At 46.1% G+C, this 22828-nt stretch overlaps 1 protein-coding gene and 1 long non-coding RNA gene across 4 annotated transcripts in view; both read right to left on the bottom strand.

The window, feature by feature from the left end:
* Positions 1-589: 589 nt before the first annotated feature.
* LOC144132284 (uncharacterized) lies at positions 590-16381 on the bottom strand. 2 transcript variants are annotated; one of them, XR_013314754.1, is made up of 3 exons: positions 3218-16381; positions 2469-2560; positions 590-1985 (listed from the first exon to the last, which is right to left on the bottom strand). It is a non-coding gene; the product is annotated as an uncharacterized LOC144132284 (long non-coding RNA). The 2 variants fall into 2 exon arrangements; XR_013314753.1 differs by lacking the exon at positions 3218-16381 and having other exon boundaries at positions 2469-3203.
* A 1571-nt stretch (positions 16382-17952) lies between these two features.
* Positions 17953-22828, bottom strand: part of Enoph (enolase-phosphatase E1) — a 90590-nt gene continuing 85714 nt past the window's right edge. Inside the window, exon 6 of one of the 2 annotated variants that reach the window (XM_077664598.1) lies at positions 17953-19451. In XM_077664598.1, coding sequence (XP_077520724.1) covers positions 19324-19451 — 128 coding nt within the window. In that variant the 3' untranslated portion in view covers positions 17953-19323. The remainder of the gene's footprint in view (positions 19452-22828) is intronic. The other variant, XM_077664597.1, reaches the window with a different exon arrangement.

The raw sequence follows: 22828 nt of genomic DNA, 5'->3' as shown, positions 1-22828 counted from the left end.
CAAAATAAAACCGCCAAGGTAAAACAAGATACGGCACTCAGTTGACATCAGCTCTTCAATGAACAGGATTTCCGAATCACTGATTTCATCAACTTCATTTTCTTTACCTTCCTTCTTGGCGTGTGCAAGCAGGTTGACAAGGTATTCACGGTCAGCGAGTTCGTAACTTGTCGACCTGGGAGTATAAAGAAAGTGGCTGACGCTATTGAGTCGAAGTGCACGCTTCAAGTCATATGCACTGGGCACTGACTTCATGAGCCGCACCACAGAAAAAAAGGTTTTCTAGGCAGTCTTGCAACAGCCTGCTCGTCAGAAGGAATTCATACCTTTCACTGCCAAGAAGCAGTTCTTGAAGGCGAAGGACAGCCGTTGTTGCAATTAGGACCCCTGCTTGCGATGGCTTCCACTGAGATCCAGTGCCCATTTTCAGTTCTCTGATCGTGTCTATTGCCATACGCAGTGTGTCTAAGGCAGCATCACATTTAGTCATGTTTCTGAGGCTTAGCGCCATGGTGGAATGACGCGATGACATAAGGGCGTACCACCTAGAAATGACGTCCATAAACCACGCTGTTGTTTCGGACTCTAGTTCAATCACTCCTTCTTTTATTAAGAACCGAATAGCTGGCGGGGCTTCGTGGAAGAGCAGGACAGCGACTCCAGCTTTCATCTTGGTGAAGTGTCCAACACTATTGTGGATTTCTGATAAATTTGGTGCTACCTTAAGTTCATTGGCAGCGTCATAGTCCAAGACGGGCTGTACATGCTCTAGTTTCACCTTTAAGGAATGCAATCAGTTCTTGCTTACTGTATAATCACTGAGCGTCAAAACTTTAGAGCTTAGAAGGTGTCCTTTCAGCTTCTTAAAGACATGTGCTGGGTCAGAGATGAAAAAAAGTTCCTTCCCGTCTAAGGTTGGGTGGGGTATTGAGCCCGAAGTTGTCAAATAGCGGTGACTCGAAAAGCCAAATTCTCTCCACATAGCGCGATTTGCTGCACCCATATCACAGGTGACTACCCGTACTCGTTAGAGAAATCCGGCTGCATATCTGGACTATTTCCATGACATATGTCTTGAGTACAGAGCCGTCCACGTGCCTACCAGTAAATTCATAGGCTATCACTTGCTTCCATCTTTGGTTTACCCCACCTAGCATAAACACCAAAGCATGGTTGGCTGCCTCTTCAGGCTTTGATGGCAAGGTCGTTCCTCCCAAAAGCACGTCTTCACCACGGTCGAGTTCAAATCTGGGTGCTATCTCCATTTCATCTAGAAAGAGAAGTCTTTTTCCGCGTCCTCCATTCCCTCTGCTTTCGACCTCATTACATCGATCATTTCATGCAGGATACCTGGTAGAGACTTCAGGCTCTGAATTCTTGCCAATGTTCTACTTGATGGGAGAGGGTAGCCAATCTTTCTGAGTGTTCATACCCAGTGGTTCCACAAGCGAATTTAATTTTTAGGCCTTGCTTTACTGTTCGCGCTGACCATGAATTGCCACGATTGTTGTTCCGAGAAAGGGCACGAATTTGGTCTTGATTTAGAAACTTCGTATTTCGTGAGAAAATAGCTGCCTCTTTCTGCAGCTTGCGATTCTGCTTCTGTAGTTTTTTGACACTGTTCTTAGATTCTTTGTGGTGTTGTTTCAGCTTATTATTGGCTGCTGTGAGATCTACTATCTTCTTCCTTAGCTCTGCTACCTCAGAGTCAATGGGTTGGGTCGCACGAAGCACTGCAGTTTCTTGAGGCCGTAAATCGGTGGTGGTCGAAGTAAGTTGCTCACTAGAATTGCTGCTTGCTGTACCCACCAATGTCCCATATGTAACTCCGTCGGACGATGAATCTGCTGGAAGATATTCTTGCGTGTTTAAGGGAAGGACGTTTCTCACTTCTGGTGAAGAACCTTGTGCGGCAGCGTCATCACTGAGTAATGCAGGCACATGAACACTTCGCTCCCTTGGTGACCTTCGCTCTTTAGCAAGTTCTGGAAGCAGATAAATAAGCAAAAATAGCACATTACATATTTAAAACAGTTGTCCTTTTGCAAAACTGCAAAAGTAAGCTTTTCTGCATTGCAAAGGACCCTAAACCATGGCGGGCCATCCTAAACGTCACGTGCAGCTGTTTTTCACCCTCTTCAACAAAAGAAGTGGCTAGGCAAAGCTGGTGCTAATACCTTTATTCCGACAGCATGTCGTGTAAAGGAAAAAACGCGGCATTGTTCAGGCTATATATGTCTGCAGCATTGCACCTTTTTTTCCCCCAAAGCTGGTTTGGCGGCCAGGGTGAAGGAATTTTGTTGTGCCAAGAAGCTGACCTCCAAAGTTTTGAAAAGGGTCCATAAAAGACGAGCCAAAAAATTTAATATGCATGCACACCAACCGCTTCCTCACTAAACATTTTAAAAAGTAGACAACGAGGCGATAAGCAACATGGCAACAAACACCAAAGTTAACAGGTATCTGACCTCTAAATGGGAACACCGTTGGGACAGCATTGGGCTTGAGCTTCTTCCATCCATCCGCGCGGTTTTGTTCGAAGCTCTTGTCTGAAATGAGCCTGCAGATGAATATTTTTTTAGAATTAGCCCCACATTTCTTGCTCAAGAATGAAAACAATGAACAAAGCATGCAAGAAAACAAAGTAGTCCAAATACATAAGTCAAATTACTCTAATGAGCGCCTCAATCTGCACATAACATATTCTTTCAATCTCATTTACTGACCTAATCCGGCGTTGTTGGACGAAGCATCGGGCTAACAGTCAGCGCACGCTACCCAACGCAGCATACGTGTCAAAAACTAAAAAAAATCTTAAGTAAATTAATCCGTATTGGCTCCTAGGCGACCCAGGTGCACAGTAATTGCAACAGCGTATGTGCCCTCGCTTGTTGTCCTTCGTGCCTTGATTCATGCCGGCCGCGGTTCGCTGACAGCGCCTCGTAAAGGCAATTATTTTATAATGAACAGATGCGGCGAAAGTACGTTTGGTACGCCATCACGAGCGAAAACATTGTGACATGCAATTTCGGATGCAAATAGGCAAGCAACAGGCAATGGCAGGTTCGGCACTGAAGCGTCCCTTTTTTTTACGCCGAGCAAAACGAATAGTGCGGAAATGACATCTGACTAATAAAAATGTGCTACACTTAGCTGGCTAAACGCAAAAGCGGTAAATCGCAACAAAAACAGCACTGAACCAACATGCGGCACTTACACTACAGACACATGAGGAGTTCGTCAGTTGCCACTTGTCACGCTTGATCCGGACCAGCCACAGAAGCCTCCTTTTCGGGTCTCTTGGAAAGTGGAACATCCTCCAACCATTTCTCGAATGGTTGGAGCACTGAGGAACACAACATCCAAGCATTGCACGGCGATGGAAGGCGCGCGAACACAGGCGCGCAGCAGTGACGCCCGCACGACAGTAGAGCGGCGAGGTCGACGTGGGGAACGCAATGGTGGAGGGAGCGCGTGAAAACCGGTTTAGGCGGCGTCGAGCGGTTCAAAGGGTGACTTCACCCTAAGCGGGGGCGCGCGCAATCGAGGCACCCTAATGGTGGTTGATAGGGATATGTGGTACAGAGGGAGATAGATTAGGCTTCAAGTTTAGTAAGGAAAAATCTGCAGTCACGATATTTAATGATGAGGGCGGGGAGCATAGAATACAGGATTTCACGCTAGAAGTAGCGGATGAGTACAAGTATCTTGGGGTGGGGGTAAATAACAGTGCTCAGTATCTGACAGAGCACGAAAAATATGTAATGAATAAAGCTAGTAGGAACGCAGCTGTCATGAAAAATAGGGCACTGTGGAATTACAATAAGTATGAAGTGGAAAGAGGGATCTGGAAAGGGACGATGGTTCCTACCCTGACTTTCGGTAATGCGGTCCTGTGCATGAGATCAGATGTTCAAGCAAGGTTAGAAATCAAATAATGCGGCGTAGGGAGGCTAGCTTTGGGAGCACATGGCAATACACCAAATCAGGGGGTACAGGGTGATATGGGATGGGCGTCGTTCGAGAGCAGAGAAGCTAGCAGTAAGATAGCATTTGAGGAGCGGTTGAGAAGAATGGGGGAAAAGCAGTGGGCTAGGAAAGTTTTCAGATACCTGTACATAAAGAATGTTGGCACGAAATGGAGAAAGCGAACTAGAAAATTGACAAGCAAATATCTGGACAGCAGTAGGGGGCAAATCAGCAATTATCAGTTAAGGAAAAGGTTAAAGAAACAGAGAGAGCTCAGTGGAAAACAGGGATGCTGATGAAATCGGCACTGGGAACATAGAGGATCTTTAAGCAGGAAATTGCCAAAGAAAATGTCTGTGATATTTGTAGGGGAAGCTCTTTGTTGTTTGAGGCCAGAACGGAAGTTTTGCGGACTTAAGACATATAGAGTCAGGTACCATAAGATAGACACGTGCGTTGCGTGCGGAGAGGAGGAGGAAACGGCTGAGCACTGGATACTTTTCTGTAAAGGGTTCACCCTACAGTGGAAAGCAGCGGGGCTGATTTATCCAAGGCATTGCGGTTTAGGGACGGCGAGGAGAAAGTACATTTTAGGCGGGTAGAAATAACCAAGCGAAGGTTATCTGATTGGTGGCTAAGATCAAGACCAGAGTAAAATTCACGGTTAGGTGGCTTGAGCCACCGCCCAATTTACAGGGATCAGCCTTATCCATCCATCCATGAGCAGTTGCTGCCACAGATGGCGCTGTGATCTAAGGGTGGGAACCAGTGTATAGAAGGAATATCCAAGATCAAAGGGACGATGGAACCATAGGAGAAGAAATAGACACAAACGCCAGGGCCAAGTTAATTCAGATATATGTTTCATTAACATGCAAGGTGGCAGGAATAGACTGAAATGGGAGGAAGTAGAAGAACAGTTAAGGCAAGAGGAAATATTCGTATATGATTTAGTGGAAATGCATCTTAGAGACATGGAGCAATCACCCTGTAACCCAGACTACGCATGGAAATATTGCAATAGAACAGAGGACAGCAGAAAGGGAGGTGGAATTGGGGCATTCATTCATAAAAGTAAGAATTTTCAAAGGGTTAAACTGGGATGCAAGGAACATTTATGGCTAAAAGGAAAAGTGGCAGGGGAGCAAACACTCCTTGGCTTTGTATACCAGTGGACAAAAGCTAATGCCAAAGAGGAAAACAGGAAAATGTTGGAATGTATTGCAAGCGACATTGATGAGCTAGGAAGACAGGGCGAGATAATTATATTAGGCGACATGAACGCACATATAGAAAACCTGGATGGGTACACAGATTCGACAGGAAGCATGCTGCAGGACATGTGACAGGCATGATTTAGTTGTATGGAGCAGTACCGAGAAGTGTGAAGGGCTCGTAACATGAGAGGCAGGGAGCCTGCACTCGAAGATAGATGATGCACTAATGTCACAGAGGATGTATAATAGATTAGGGGTAATGAGCATAGATGAACATGGTTCCAGAAGTCTAGGTAGTGACCACAAGTGTATCAAGTTGAGTTTCAGAAGAGAAATCAATGTAGGACTGAAGCGAGATGAACAATCAGAGGGGAATTTTTACTCAGAAAAACAATTGGAAGCAGCAGCCAAACAAATTGAGAAAGTAATTTTTGAGGATAGTGAAACAGAATGGACTTATACCAATTTAACTCGATTACTGGAGCTAGAGGTAGCTAAGGTGCGAGTAAAGCTAAAAGGGAAAAGACGCAAACCCAATAGTTGGTGGGATGAGGAGGCCAAGAGGGCGATAGAGAAACATCAGGAAGCGTCCAGGGAACACAGATATTCCAAGAAGAGGGGGGAACCAGAAGTTGAAGTAGACAGAAAATGGGACACCTTCATAAAGTGTACAAGGGAAGCATCCTATTTTATTAATGAGAAAATTAGAAGAAATGGTGCCCAATGGATGTCAAAAGTAAATAAAAAGGATAGAAAAGCAGCTCAAAAATTCTGGAAGCATCTAAATGCAATGAGTAATAAGACTAGGCTAGAACAAAGGTTTATTGTTACAGATCAAGGTATTCAATTAAAAGGGGATGAAGCGATAAAAGACATATGAACAAGGACGACAAAAAAATTTAAAGAAATGTTCCACATAATTTATCGGAGGAGAATAGACCGGTTACTGCAATAGCTTCACTTGAGCAAAGAGAGTGGGAAAAGGCAGAGAAGAAGGTTCCTAGTGGCATATCAACAGGACCAGATGGTATTCCAATTATGTTAATAAAAAAGCTAGGACCAAAATCCAAGCAAACATTAATACAGGTAGTGAATAAAATGATAGTGGATGGGAAAGTCCCCGATTAATGGCGATTAAGTAGAATGAGCATCATATAAAAGGGAAAGGGGGACAAAGCTGACAAGTAACTATCGTCCCATAACAGTGACATATGTGGTTTACAGGGTGGTGATGCAGATTATAAAGGACAGATTGCAGGCTTGGGTGGAGAACGAGGGGGTGCTAGGGGAGCTACAAAATGGGTTCCGGAAACAAAGGAGGTTGGAGGACAATCTATTCACATTGACGCAATGTATAGAGATTGGTGAAAAGGAACACAGGCCCCTATGGCTAGCATTTCTGGATATTAAGGGAGTCTACGACAACGTTATTCAAGAGTATCTGTGGGACATACTGGGCACATTGGATGTGGAAGATAGACTAATTAATCTTTTAAAAGATATAAAGGTAACAGAGTGCTTATAAAATGGGAAAAAATGGATCGGGGCCTGTAGAGATATAGCGCGGGCTTAGGCAAGGATGTCTTCTGTCTCCTTTGTTGTTCATATTGTACCTGCAATAGTTGGAGGCCAAGCAAGAGAGGAGCGGACTAGGCTTCAACCTTTCTTTTTTCAAGCAAGGAGAATTGATTAAACAGTCATTACCGGGACTAATTTATGCAGATGATATAGTGCTAATGGCTGACAAGGAAGATTTACAGAAGTTGATAGACATATGTGGTATAGAGGGAGATAGATTAGGTTTCAAGTTTAGTAAGGAAAAATCTACAGTCATGATATTTAATGATGAGGGTGGCGAGCACAGAATACAGGAGTTCACGCTAGAAGTAGTGGATGAGTACAAGTATCTTGGAGTGTGGATAAATAACGGTGCTGAGTATCTGACAGAGCATGAAAAATATATAATGAATAAAGCTAGTAGGAATGCAGCTGTCATGAAAAATAGGGCACTGTGGAATTACAATAGGTATGAAGTGGTAAGAGGGATCTGGAAAGGGGTGATGGTCCCTAGCCTGACTTTTTCGGTAAAGCGGTCCTGTGCATGAGACCAGACGTTCAAGCAAGGTTAGAAAAACAACGTGGCGTAGGGAGGCTAGCTTTGGGAGCACATGGCAATACGCCAAATCAGGGGGTACAGGGTGATATGGGATGGGCGTCGTTCGAGAGCTGAGAAGCTGGCAGTAAGATTGCATTTGAGGAGCGATTGAGAAAAATGGGGGAAAACCAGTGGGCTAGGAAAGATTCGAAATGACCAGCGTGGAAACAGACGGGGACACTCAAAAAAAAAACACTGACGACAGGACAGGCGGTGACTAACACCTCTTTATTGTCGAGGAAAACCCAGCACAATATATGCCAAAAACCACGTGACAGCCAGGGGGCCAAAGATTACAACCTAATCCACAGTCATCAAGGGGCGGCCAACACATGTATGAACCAGAAGGAAAAAAATCCACCAAAAATGAAAAAAGAAGTGAAACTTTATGAAGTGAACATATCAAAAAGCACTCTAACCAGCAAAAACCAAGGAAAACACACGTGCCAAACAACATCGTGGCCAAAGGGCAGCGTCAAGAACACTTTAACAGCAACGAGCGAGCATAAAAGGGCCAAAGCAAAGCAAAAGCAGTTACAAATCTAAAAATCAGGTAAAACGTCATACAACCCTACGGATGCCACAAACAACTAAAAACAAACGAATACAACCTAAAATGGAGCAAAAACTTGTCAACGCCAAGAAGGTAAGAGGAAAAAACAGTCTACATGTAAAACACAATTTGGACGATTACCACTCATGAGCCGCACCAAAAACCTGAAGAGAAGAATGCGCATTCTCCTCCTCCTTCGCATTGAAGTCGCCCATTAGTACAGTGTACTGTGATTTTACTGTGTTCATTGCCGATTCCACGTCTTCATAGAAGCTTTCAACGATCTGGTCATCATGGCTGGATGTAGGCGTGTAGTCCTGCACCACCTTCAGCTTGTACCTCTTATTAAGCCTAATTACAATAGCTACCACCCTCTCGTTAATACTACAGAATTCATCTATGTTGCCAGCTATATCCTGATTGATGAGGAACCCCACGCCTAGTTCTTGTCTGTCCGCTAATCCACGATAGCACAGTATGTGCCCACCCTTTAGTACTGTATGCGCCTCACCTGTCCTCCTAACCTCACTAAGCCCTATGACATCCCATTTAATGCCCGCTAGTAATACTTGTTGAGGGGCTAGTTGGTGCATGTTTCCAGAACTGGGTTGTAGCACCGAAAAAGACAACACACAGCAAGTGAGATGACACAGGCGCCTGTCTCGTCTCACTTGCTGCGTGTTGTATTTTTCGGCGCTACAACCCATTTCTGTAATACCCGCTAGTTCCTCGAACAACACTGCCAGGCTAGTTCCACTGGATAAGGTTCTAGTGTTAAAGGGCAACAGAAAGGGGTGTTTGACCTTGGCTTTAAAATGCTTTCACTATGTAGAGTACAGGCCACCGAGCGTGCATGCCGCGTACGACACCTCAAAAGCAAGCGGGAAATTTGCAATACATTTTTAAAAATTCCTGCTTTCACACCTTACGGCGATGCACGGTGCCGGGCTTTCACGCAAAAACCTGGCTCGGTTCATTCTTCATAACTGCAATCGGACTGCCAGTATCTCTACCATGAAACAAACCTTAAGTCTACTGTCACTTGTCTCGCACTGCTATAGTTCTCGCCTTTGCCTTTTTCACAAAATATACTTTCATAACACCCACCTGTGCAATGAACTAATCTCTAATTCGTCCTATCGTTCTGCCCGCACTGACCACTCTCGCAAAGTTGGTATTATTTCTTGCCGCACCGATTCCTGCTACCACAGTTTTATTCCACGCACATCATAGGATTGGAACCGCCTTCCCGGACCGCCGCCATTGAAGAATATCATCATTTTAAAAATGCCCTAACATTGTATAGTTAGGAGCCCAACAACTTGTCTTTTTGATTTTGTTGCATTGCTTGCTTTTGTTTAATGTATTATCCATATAATCACTCCGCTCTGTATGCCAAATGGCCCTGAGGGTATTAATTAATGAAATGAAAGAAGCAGGACGGAGACCAGGCAATAAGCGCCATAGGTTCAACGAATAGCAGGACAGAGTTACTAGTAGAGTTCATGCATAGAAATAATGTACGGATCATGAATACCTTCTTCCGGAAGCGAAAGAACAGGAAGTGGACTATGTGCTCCCCCTGGCATCGTGCATGATGTGGAGGTCCTCGGAAAGGTACATTGTAGCAACCACAGAACGGTAAGGTCTTGAACGCCTAGATTTGAAGAGGAAGCGGAAGAAACTAGTGAAGCGGAAGCCCATTAGAGATTGCGGTAAGAGGGAAAGTAGAGGAATTCAGGATATCACTGCAGAACAGATAATCGGCTCTAAGTGAGGAAGACAATCTTAATGTTCAAACAACAAACAATAATCTCATAGCTATCACTACGGAGTGAGCAGTGGAAGTAGGCGGGAGGGTGGTTCAACAGGATACAGGCAAGCTATCTCAGGAGACGAAAGATCTGATTAAGAAACGCCAAAGCATAAAAGTGTCTAACCCTACAGGCAGAATAGAACTAGCAGAGCTATCGAAATTAAAAAATAAGCACAAGGTGGCCGACACAAGGAAGCTTAATATGGAGAGAATCGAGCATGCTCTAAAGAACGGAGGTAGCCTAAAAGCGGTGAAGAGGAAATTAAGCATAGGCAAAAGCCAGATGTATGCATTAAGACTAAAGGGCAATGTCATTAGCAATATGGATAAAATAATTAAAGTAGCTGAACAGTTCTGTACAAATCTATACAGTGGCCAATGTTAAAGTTAATCAGGAAGTTAATGTGAGATGCAGTACAGTGGAGAGAGAGCTGGGCGAGTCTGTACATGATTGCAGAAAGAAAACCAGTGCAAAGGACGGAGACACGGAACAGGAACACAGGACGACGCTTGACTATTCACTTTTTATTTCAGTAACGGTCACATTTTTACCCTTTAATTTCAAACCACACTTTTGCGCACACAACAAATTTACATGAAGAGGTAGATTGCAGCATTATAGACAACCATCAGGACTGCAATCATTGTGCAACACGTTTACATTAAGGAGTTCAAAAATCTAATTTCTTTATCGAATAGGGTCACCGTCGTGTCACTTACACATAGATATGCTTGTTTAACGATATGGTATGCTTCTAGAATTTTGCCTTGGCTCTGAATTTTACCGCGTCCAAAAATTGTAGTCTTCTTGAAGAGTGGAGTGCACTTGTGCTTCTTGCAATGTTTAGGTAAATTCGCCCCGTCATCTGTGGAAAGCGACCTTTCATGTTCTCTAAGCCAGGTGTTAAGACAGCGGCCAGTCTGCCCGATGTACGTATTCCCGCAGGATAAAGGTATGCAGTACACTATCTGGGTGGCACAGGTGATGTATTTGAACTCATGATTGATCGTGCACTGTGGAATTTTACTCTTCCTATCGTCAATTTTTCTGCACAAACTGGACAGCTTTTGCAGGGCTAAGAAGACTAATGTGACCATTACTGAAATAAAAACAGTCGATAGTACAGCGTCGTCCCGTGTTCCTGTTCTGTCTCCATCCTTTGCGCTGGTTTTCTTTCTGCAGAGATGCAGTAGCACACAGCAATGCAACATCCCTCCAGTAATGAAATAGGAAGTAAAGAAAGCCTTACGAGCAATGCAAAGAGGGGAGCGGCTGGGGAGGATCAGGTAACAGCAGATCTGTCGAAGGACGGAGGGGAGATTGTGCTAGAAAAAGTAGCCACCCTGTATACGCAATGCCATATGACCTCGACCATACCAGAAGTTTGGAAGAACGCTAACATTATCTTAATTCATAAGAAAGGAGACGCCAAGGAATTGAATACAGACCGATCAGCTTATTTTCTGTTGCCTACAAGGTACAAGGTATTGCCTACAAGGTCACTGCCAATAGAACCCGGACAACCTTAAACTTCAATCAACCAAATGATCAGGCAGGCTTTCGTAGAGGATATTCGACAATAGACCATATTCACGCTATCAATCAGGTGATAGAGAAATGCACAGAATATAACCAACCCATATATATATAGCTTTCATTGATTACGAGAAAGTAGGGCGACCAACAGTCCCGCGACTTGTGGGACTGTCCCGCATTGAGGGTTATTGTCCCGCATCAAGCAAGAGATGAGAAAATATTCAGAAATTTCACACTTTATTCACATTTCACACATTTCACACTTTGTTACCATTGTTTGGCAGCGCCTTAATTTCAGCTGCATCTGGCCGCCGTTTGAGTATGTGCTAGCTGCAAGCACTCCAAGCTTCCTAAAGAGTCAGCTAGCCCCACAATCCAGGGCGGCGACGAATGCTTCAGCGCCAGCTGCGCTTGCCATTGTGCCGTTTCTTCCGATTCCGGCCAACGGTTGAATATGCGCATGCTCTGTCACATCTTACCACCGGATGCAGCAGGATGCGCGCCTGGGATTAACACTTAGGAGATGACCCGTTCCCCTGCCGCATCACACGCTGGCTGCGCTCACCGTCAGAAGAGAGAAAGTGTGAGTGAACGACGCAACAGCAAGTAATCAGGGGACCACAACGCTAGCGAGATGGACCAATGGACGGACGCGCTGAGGAGAGGCTCGAAAAGCGCAGCAGCTCGATTTGCTCGGGCAGTCGGCAGTCCACGAGCGCTGTGTGGCGAAGACACCAAACGCAATCGAGGCGAAGGTCCATGTTGCACGCTTCACCACTAATGCGAGCAGTCCCGTCGCTACAGGAAGCCAGCGAGTCTGCGATCCACGAAACACACAGCTTCACTAGAGGCATGACGTCCCTGCACGATACGACCCTCAGATGGAGTCAAGACCCAAGAAAAGGCTATGCACTTACAACAAGAAATGGGAAGCAGCCTACGACTGGATCATGGCCGCCCCAGACGACAGCCGCCAGGCAAAGTGCAAAGTGTGGCGAAGAATCTTAAATTTCTCATGGGGGAGAATCGGACATTAAAAGGCATTCAACGTGAGAAAATCACTTCAAGAACGTTTGAGAAAACAAGATGACTGGAGTATTAACGTCTTTTCTTTTGTTAATAACGCCGACACTAGCAATGCCGACAAGGCTGCAGCCGCTGGGGCAACGTCTGTGTACTACACCGTTAAGCATGGACATTCCTACCGATCAACAGACTGTGGAGCAAAGATGAATCCTGTATTATTCCCGGACTCCGCGATTGCCAGGAAGACTTGCCTTGGAAGAGCCAAGCGCCAGACTATTGCGACGAATGTCGTGGCTCCCGCATCTGTTACTCGATGCATCAGCACGCTTCAAGCACCCGTCATGCCCCATGGGTCACTAGTTACGAGACCTTACTTCTCCGTAGCAACAGATGCTGCGAACCACAGGAGTATCAAGCTCTATCGTCTTGCTGTCAGGTTCTTTACTCCTGAACGTGGGATCGAGAACAAAGTGCTTGATTTTTATGAGGACCACAATGAGACGGCTGCAGCAATTTTTCGGCAACTAAAGACGAGTATACAAGAAGCTGGTCTCGACACTAAGAAGGTATCTGCCTACTGTGCATACAACACAAGCATCAGTTAAGGGAAGCACAACTCTGTGTACACCGTGATCAAGAAAGAAGTCCTCGGGCTGACCAAGGCGACCTGTGTTGCTCACGCACTTCACAACTGTGGTCGGCATGCAGCTGACAAACTCAAGACTGACGTTGAGAGTGTTGTCACTAAGATTTACAACCACTTTTCATCGCCTTCAGAATGGCTGCACAACCTCCGGTTGATGTTTGACTTTGTCTCTACAGAATACTTGACTCTCTTAAGATACGTGCGAACTCGATAGTTGTCTTTTTTCCCAGCTGTGAAGAGGTTGAATGTCTGCTGGCCAGCTGTCACCGGCTATTTTCTCACACTGGGGGAGGATAACTGTCCTTGTATGCTGTGGAAGCATTTCGCTGGCCAGGAACATGGTGTGGAAGTGGAACGAGATGAACAAGCCGAAAACACATCTGAGCTCCACATCTACCTGAAATTTCTGGAGAACGTGATGCAGATTTTATTTTATTTGCGAATGCTGCAGGCCCTTCTCGGGCCCATGCAGGAGTGAATACAAGGCACAAAAAAAATTACAATGGCGGATCGAACAAGGGAGACAGGTATATGCACAAATAAATACACAATACAATTTCATCATTACAGAAGCATCACGGTGAGAATGTTGGATCAAGGTGATTAACATGTAAGAAAGATTCGACTGTGCTGCAGTTCACAACAGTGGATGGTAGTTTATTCCAGTAATGGATAGCTGAACGGAACAAGGAATCTTTGTGAACATTAATGTGGCTTATGGGTTGATGAAGTGCTTTCGTATTGTTAGTCCTTGAGGAGTGGTAGAATGGTTCCTGAAGGTATGTTTCTTTGTTTATGTTGAAGTGTCCGTGATAAAGTAGGACAAGAACTTCAGTCTTGATACTACTCTACGCTGAGCTAGCGCTGTGTAGATCTGCTTTCTTTAGTAGGTTAGAGATGTTGGAGTGCCTGGAATAGTTCGAGTATACAAAGCGTACCGCAACGTTCTGAATTCGTTCTAATCTGCCTATTAAATATTTCTGGTGGGAACTCCAAATAATATCAGCGTACTCTAAGGACAGTCTCACGAGGGCTTTGTATGCATTAAGTTTTACAGCAGGAGGAGCATTGCGTAATCTTCTGAGGAAATACAACTTTCCCTGGGCCTTCTTGCATATGCTACTTACATAAGAACAGAAAGTTGGGCTAGTTGGTGTGGATTCATACTTGACAGCGCAAAAAACGAGGACAAAAGCGAACGAGGAGACACAACACAAGCGCAGACTATCAACTGAACTTTTATTGCGCTTGTGTTGTGTCTCCTCGTTCGCTTTTGTCCTCGTTTTTTGCGCTGTCAAGTATGGATGCTACTTAAATGTTGTTCCCAGCTCAGATTGCTTGATAGCGTCACCCCTGGGTATTTTACAGAATTGGTTTTTACGACTGGGACATTATTTAAAGTGTATGAAAAATCTAGTGGCGTTTTTTTTGTTGGTAAAAACTATGCTATTTGTTTTGACGGCATTAAGTTTCATTCCCCAATTAATGCACCAAGTCTGAATGGATGATAAAGAATCGTTTAGTTTACTCTGATCTTTTACAGAATCTATTACATTATACACTACGCAGTCATCCGCGAAGAGTGGATTTGTACCCCCGGCTCAATGCATGAATGGATATCATTGATATATATTAAGAATAACAAGGGTGCAAGCACTGAACCCTGAGGTACTCCTGAATAAACATCCAAGTTGCCAGATACGGAATTTTTCAGTTTGACAAATTGTTTACGGTTTTTCAGAAAGCAGTCAATCCATGAAATTACTTCATTTTCAATACCTATAGCCTGGAGTTTTGTAAATAAGTCTTGATGAGGAAATAAGTCAAATGCGTTAGAAAAGTCTAAGAAGATGGCACCTAACTGACTCCTTACAATGAAAGCATTTGCGATATTGTAAGTTATCTCTGCCAACTGTGTGGTTGTTGATAATTGGGATCGAAAGCCATGTTGCCGACTGTAGAGTAGATGATTAATTTCTAGGTGATTAATGAGTGCTTTGTAAATAATATGTTCTATCAATTTACAACTAGAGCTTGTTAGCGAGACCGGCCTGTAGTTATTTATTTCGTTTTTGGGACCACCCTTATGAATTAGAACTATTTCAGCACAGCGCCAGTCATCCGGAATTGTTATGGTTTGCATTGACAGAGTGAATATTCTAAATAAATATTTTGAAACCCATGATGCGTACCTACTTGAAAAACTATCTGAGATATCATCCAGCCATGTAGATTTCTTTGTGTCTAGTTTTTGCAGTAAGCAGAAATGCCATCCTCGCTTATGCTTATTTCAGGCATAGGGTGAGTGATGGAGTATGCTTGTAGGCAAGTTCCCGAAGCCTTACGTGAGAAGACAGACTGAAAGAAGGAGTTGAAATTGTAGCAATGGTGTCAGGGTCAGTAATGATACCCCCTGGAGTTTTTATTTTTGAAACTGTGGATTGCTCGCTTGCAAGATAGCGCCAAAACTTGTGTGGGTCATGCTTCATAAAGGACAGCAGCGTCTCAGAGAAGAATTGTGTTTTAGCACGCTGTGCTTTTGGTAGAGGGTGATGAAGTGACTGCCTCGATACCATGAGCGCCGTCAGAACGAAGCTACAACAGCACCGACGACAAATTTTTTGGATTCGAAGCTGGTCAAGCCCTTGCGAACCTCTACGGGCCACAAGCGACAGTGGCAAAGCAAGACTTCCTTGGATTTTTGCAAAATGCGTTAGTGTATTTGGAGCAAATGTTTGACTACAGCGAATCAAGTCCAACGAAGCAACTTCAGTGCTTGGACTTGCAGCGCGAACTAACATTCAATGACCTTGGGAAAATTGTTTCAGCGTTCCAGTTAACGTCGGCCATCAACATGGATGAGCTGTATGGTGAATTGTGCTGTCTGCAGCCAGCAATAAGGCATCTTGTGGCAGTGAAACCAAAAGAATTTTTAGGGAACAAGTGGAGCAGCTTGCTCAAAAGTGGTGCTTTTCCAAATCTGACTGTAGTGCTCTCAGTTATGCTGAGCATTCCAGTGACTAATGCTTTCGCAGAGCGCCTTTTTTCACTCATGATGGGAGCTTGGAGCAGTGAACAAAGCCTATGCAGCGCGGACCTTATCAAGGCCTATATATTAGTAAAGGAAAACTATGAGCAAACCTGCCAGGAGTTCTACCAATTCGAGCTATGAGACAGAGCTATTTTAGAGGCAGTTTGATCTGAGAAGAAATATGACTTCAAGAAAGTAAAACAAACGGCATCGAGTACTTCAGCAATAAAATTTCAATAAAAAAGGATGTCAGGCAGGCAGAAACAATCTCGCCAATGCTATTCACCGCCTGTTTAGAGGAAGTCTAGAGTCTGACGGAAGCACGTCTGGTCGGGATGGTACATGACGAAAGAAGAAGGCGCCGACCAAAAGAAAAGATGGGATGACGTTTCGGCTCCCCCACGGGAGCCTTGTTCAGATTGTGAACAAGGCTCCCGTGGGGGAGCCGAAACGTCATCCCATCTTTTCTTTTGGTCGGCGCCTTCTTCTTTCGTCCTGTTTAAAGGAGGTGTTCCGAGGCCTGGATTGGGAACAGTTGGGGATAACAGTTAATGGAGAATACCTAAATAATCTGCAACTCGCTGATGACACTGCCTTGCTGAGTCACTTAGGAGGAGAGCTACAAAGCATGATCAATGAGTTGGACAAGCAGAGCAGAAGGGTAGGTTTTAGAATTAAAATGCAAAAAACCAAAGTAACGTTTAACAGTCTCGCAAGGGAACAGCAGTTTACAATTGGAAGCAAAGTACTTGAAGTGGTAGGAGAATACGTCTACCTATGGCAGGTAGTGGCCGTGGATCCGGATCATGAGAGGGAAATAACTGTAAGAATAAGAATGGGGTGGAGTGCATATGGCCGGTTCTCCCAGTTCATGAATGGCAGTTCACCAATATCCCTCTAGAGAAAAGTGCACAACAGCTGTATCTTACCGGTACTCATCTACGGGGCAGAAACATGGAGGCTAATGAGCAGGGTTCATCTTAAGTTCAGGACAACGCAGCGAGCTATTGAAAGAAAAATGATAGGTGTAACGTTAAGAGACCGGAAGCGGGCAGAGTGGGTGAGAGAACAAACGCGGGTTAAAGGCATCCTAGTCGAGATCAAGAGGAAGGAATAGGCTTGGGCAGGGCATGTAATGTGAAGGCAAGGTAACTGCTGTTCTATAAGCTTAACGAAGTGAATTCCAAGAGAACGCAAGAGTAGCAGGGGCCGGCAGAAAGTTAGGTGGGCAGATGAGATTAAGAACTTTATGTGTATACGGTGGCCGCAGCTGGCAAAGGACAAGGTTAATTGGAGAAACGTGGCAGAGGCCTTTGTCCTGCAGTGGGCATAGTCAGGCTGATGATAATGAATTATGCAATCAAGCAAAATACAAAAATAGTGTGACCTGCTCCATACAATAGCCGGCCACATGCATTTGGTCGCATCATCTTAGAATGTCTTGGCATATTTTTAAACCTTGGCTAAAGTTAGCTGGGACTCCCTATCTGGTTGTGATGACATCACAAAATCATGACCTAAGTGGCAGGTGCGCCACCTGCTTTGTAAAGCTCACCTTTTACAAAGACACACCAGGACAAACACCTTGATGTAGCAATGTTTAAGCATACAAAAAATTATGAAACACACGCTGCTAGCCCACATATTCACATTTGGACTAAACCTCCTGACATTTGTTTTCCCAGTGGTACAACCTAAGTCGTGAAAATGTGATGTTTCGTCAGGCAGAATTTCGTCACTTGCAAAAGACATGGCTGAATGCTCTGAGTTCACTGCATTTACTGTAATACTGTAACGAGTAGGCTGTTAAGGAAAGCAGTTTACTGACCAAGCTACTATGTCACGTTTGTGATAAAAGGCACAAGGATTTTTTTAAAAAGTGAATGAGGAAAATTTCACTGGCTTGCAGTGTATGCAACCTCTCAAAGGACACCAGAGGTAAAGTACCGAACATGAAGCATGGGTGTCCGGCTCTTGCTTTTCTCCAAGTGAGGCAGTCTCAACACATGCACAAAGCACCTTTATTTCTGTTTCGGGCTGGGGACACCGAGGGCAACTGAATCCAATCAGCCCTATGGCTCTTTCTGGTAAATACAAGGGGGGTGGTACTGCGCACAAAAAGACAAGGACAAGAAGATAACACAACAGGCGCAGACTCGCGACTAACTTTATTGACAACACGACACTCCTTTAATAGTTTCAAACTGTCACATCACACACATGTGGAAACCAAAAACTTGTCTTCATTCTGATACAGTTTGATAGAAGGGTCACTTACGCAATCTTTATCCTTCTGTTTGATACAAAACGCCTCCGCTAACTCACGCGCTACCTGGTCACGGCTCCTCCTCAAAACTTTTGTATCTGTCAGCAAAGGCAGGCAAGGGTTATTGCGCGTAGCATCCGGGCATGCGCCACAATGCAGGGGTAAATTCGACCCTGTCCCTGATTTCATGGAACGCTGGTGTTCCCTTAAGCGCTCATTCAGACATCGGCCTGTCTGACCGATGTATACCCTGCCACAGGTGAGGGGAATCTGGTATACGACACCCATCTGGCACCTGACAAAACGAGTGGCATGACGCTTCTCGCAGTTCGCCACTCGTTTTGTCAGGTGCCAGACGGGTGTCGTATACCAGATTCCCCTCACCTGTGGCAGGGTATACATCGGTCAGACAGGCCAATGTCTGAATGAGCGCTTAAGGGAACACCAGCGTTCCATGAAATCAGGGACTGGGTCGAATTTACCCCTGCATTGTGGCGCATGCCCGGATGCTACGCGCGATAACCCTTGCCTGCCTTTGCTGACAGATACAAAAGTTTTGAGGAGGAGCCGTGACCAGGTGGCGCGTGAGTTAGCGGAGGCGTTTTGTATCAAACAGAAGGATAAAGATTGCGTAACTGACCCTTCTATCAAACTGTATCAGAATGAAGACAAGTTTTTGGTTTCCACATGTGTGTGATGTGACAGTTTGAAACTATTAAAGGAGTGTCGTGTTGTCAATAAAGTTAGTCGCGAGTCTGCGCCTGTTGTGTTATCTTCTTGTCCTTGTCTTTTTGTGTGCAGTACCAGCCCCCTTGTATTTACCATGATTCACCGACTAGCCCAACAACGTACGCTCTTTCTGGGTCTGCTGATATTTGGCGAGCATTAAAAAAGCATGATCAGTGCTGAGAAAATGACATTTAAAAGCAGAAACATTGGATGATGCCGAGAGACCTTTTGGAAGTGAATGGTGCAGTAGTCTAGCCTCTACCCCAGACCTGATTCACTGCACTTAATTCATTTTTAGACCCGCTTCAGTGTGCCCCATCTCCTCTTCACTCATCTTGAGCAACAAAAGTGTTTGAGGCAGAGAGTAGCTTATCCATGTCACTGCTGGATCTGGTCCAAGGAAGTGACGTGCTGGAAGGCTGTCTTCTGGTCATCCGTGAGAGGTGCATTGCCCGGACGCACCACAAGACGCACCTGCAAGCCTGCCTCGCGTGCAGCCTGGGCCTCTGCAAACAAGAAGAAGTGGTCCCAAAGCACTGACACACGAGTACACCCTCATCCTGCGACCTTGTGATGAACACCACAGCCACTGCAGCAGTGCAAATGGACGGTCTCCTCCATTTGACTGCACTTTCTGCATTAGTACAGACAATGCACTCGATTTGACTTTGTGCACGAGCCACCGAGCGAGTTTTCTTATGCAAGGTGCTTGGCGCAGATGGCTCCACTTGTGTCAGTAAAGGGCACTGAGATGGCCCATACTAGATGCAGCACCTTGCACACAGCTGAAATGGCTGCGTGACCAAATGGCTGGCAAGCATGTGGGTTCTCACCTTTCCACACAATGGAACGTTCGTATCAGAGAGAAGGTGAGTGCTGTTGGTTTTTACTACAGGGGTGATCACAACACTGGTGAGGGCTGACTGCAACCGTGCTTACAGTACAGCGTAATCCACTTATAACAATACCAGATATAATGACATATTGCTCATAACGATAAAATTCCTCAAATTTATCAATTCTCCCATTGCCCCTAAGTAAAAATAAACCATATATAATGCTAAAATTATCGGCGAAATAATGGCTACAACGATAGGATTCTGACTGTGCAGAAGGTGTTTACCACCAAAACGTGTCTGAAAGTTTGATAAAAAAAAAATACTTTGAAGCAAATGACATAAAAACTCTGCAAACAGACCAGCGTGGCGAAATCCGCGAGGGGCATTGTCGGGCATGTCTGCTGGCTCGCCCCGGACGTGAGTGAAACAAGCGGTGGTTTTTGTGGAGGTTCGCGCAGCTCGGACGACGGATGGGAGACACCCCAGAGCGGCGTGAAGGGGGGTGAAAGCCGGCGCCTGGCGGACGGCGAAGGCCCGACGATGAACGGCGGCCACAAGGACGCCGCAGTTACGTGCGTGTACGCGCGGGTGATCCGGCACACCCAAGTAACGGCCGCGTGCACTGACCGAGGTGGCGGCAGTTGGCGCCGGGTGCGCGGTTGACTGCCGAGTCGAGATGCTGGCCCCTGCGAAATACGCCGGAGAAGGGTGTTGCCCGATAAGACCAAGGTCTGCATGCCACAAGCCGACCGAAGGGAGCAGTGGGGAAGCAAGGACGAGAGAGGGCAAGCTAGAAAGGAGGACCGGGAAGAGAGACGGGACCGACGGGTTGTGGATGCCGAGATGAGAGGCCGCATCCCGACGGCAGAAAAGGGCCCAAACGTGTAAATAATGTAAATAAATTCTCCCGTATTGTTCATTCCGTGGTGGTCCGGCTTCGTCGGGAAAAGCGGAAGAGTTAGGAAGAACCTGTCTGACTGGCGCAGTCGACACAACCCTGACGTGAAGCGGACCCGGACTTGATGCTGGAAGAGACGACGTGGGCCCAGAGTTGAACGAACACCTCGAGCGTCAGCCGAGTAACCAAGCCTTCCCCTGCTGCGCGGGGCCAGACAGGTGGGTGCCTGGTTGATACTTGTTTCGTAGGCGCCATGGCAACTGCGGGGTATAACTTGCGTAGTCGCGAGGGCGAAGGAGGGGGATACGCAGATGGAGCTGGCGGGGACTGCCGAGGTAGAAAGCATCAGCGAAGGGTCAGCAGTGTCCGTCGCTGACCAGATGGCGTTGTTGCAGATGAAGCTCAAAATTTCTGAAAACGAATTGAAGACGGAAAGATTATGCAGCAACCGCAATGCCGATGACATTCGTGCGGAGGAGGACAGGAGACTCAAGTACACAAACATGCTGAAGGGAGTGCTGTTAGACATGCCAGCAGAGGAGGCTCTCGTCCCGGGCTGGTTCGACGATGTCGAAGCGACCCTGGACGCGTATAGCGTTCCAGGAGAATGGAGAGCGGGCCTCTTATTGCCTCGACTGAATGAGAAGGCCAGGAGAGTGTTGGTTCGGCTCTCGGCAGAGAAGCGCAAAGATTATGCAGCCCTCAAGGAAGAAGTTTTGAAGGGGCTCAGGTTGTCTTCGGCTGAATATAGGCGACTATTTAAACACTCGAAAAAGGAGTCGAAGGAATCATGGGCTCAGTTCGGTACGCGACTTCAAAATTATTTTGTCTATTATTCCAAAAGCTACAACATAACTTCCCTAGAGCAACCGCGAGAACTCGGTGTAGCAGATAAATTAACAGAGGTGTTAAGCCCAGAAGCCAGGGCATTCATTATCCAAAACGAGACTACTGGGAAGGCGTTGCATCCAGAAGAAGTGGCCAGCCTCGTGGAACAATTAGAAGAAAGCCAGATCGCAAAAGGCATTAACAGTGGCGTGGGAGTTTCAAGAGGTGGCACTGTGATCCTGGTCAGAAAGGAGAGGGCAGCCATCGACTCGGCTAGGGCGCGCTGTGATGATGCCAGCCGATCAAGTTCAAATGCTAGAGCGCGCAGACAGTGCTACGTGTGCAACTACCCTGATCACTTATTCCGCGAGTGCCCGCAACGGAGATCGGCGCACGCGAATCTGGTGCAAATGACAACAGATGACGGATATTCGGTAGCGCGGGTTACGGGAGCCAGCTTTGATGAAGAAAACGCTGCTGATGTAAAGCGTCCCTTCCGCGACCTTAAAACGATCGCCCTCGGTTGTGGCCAGAACGAGTTCGTGGGGCACTTGGATTCTGGAGCGGAAATCAGTGTTATCTGACTATCCATTTTGAGAGACCATGAGCCGCTTACTGGTTCGAAAATCAAGTTAACCGGTGCCTTTGGAGAACAAAGTGCTTGCAGAGTTGGTGTATGTGCCTTTAAAAGTATTGGGGATGTCCGAATACGTTGGCACTGAAGTTCTCTGTGCCGTGACAGATCGATTAGCCCCGGGCATAGACGCACTCATCACGCCGGACATGCACGCACAGTTGCTCGAAGAGACACCCATGGTGCCAGCGGCTGGGAGCATATTGACTGGTGACGGTGAAGTTTGCGAAGATGCGGCGATGGCCGCGGCCATCACCTCGACTGGTCAATCGAGTAGCGCCAATGATGGCGGGGGAGAGTATTCACACGCAGATGCCACCGAACGGGAATTCTTCCGGCGCGCGCAGTTGAATGACTCTACATTGAGAGACGCATGGGATCAGGCTAAGGTGTGTAGCCACGGCATGATCGAGAAGGAAGAGTTACTCTATCACAAAGACGAAGTCTCGGGCCGGTCTTGTTTGCAGCTCGTACTGCCGGAGTCACGCCGCGCGGAAGTGCTCGGGCTTGCTTATGACTCTGTGTGGGCTGGCCATCTAGGTGAGGAAAAGACTCTCCAGAGGGTTAAGGGCGCTTTCTATTGGCCGGGGGGCGCTGCGAGCAGCCAAGGAGAGCGGACGCACTTCACATGCGCTCCGCAGTTTTTGGGCTTCTTGACCCATCCAAGTTGACGGGACCACTGAA

Source organism: Amblyomma americanum, chromosome 5, assembly GCF_052857255.1.
Source record: "Amblyomma americanum isolate KBUSLIRL-KWMA chromosome 5, ASM5285725v1, whole genome shotgun sequence".
NCBI lineage: Eukaryota > Metazoa > Arthropoda > Arachnida > Ixodida > Ixodidae > Amblyomma > Amblyomma americanum.
The sequence above is the reverse complement of the archived record's forward strand: the minus strand, read 5'-3'. Positions and strand labels throughout refer to the sequence as shown.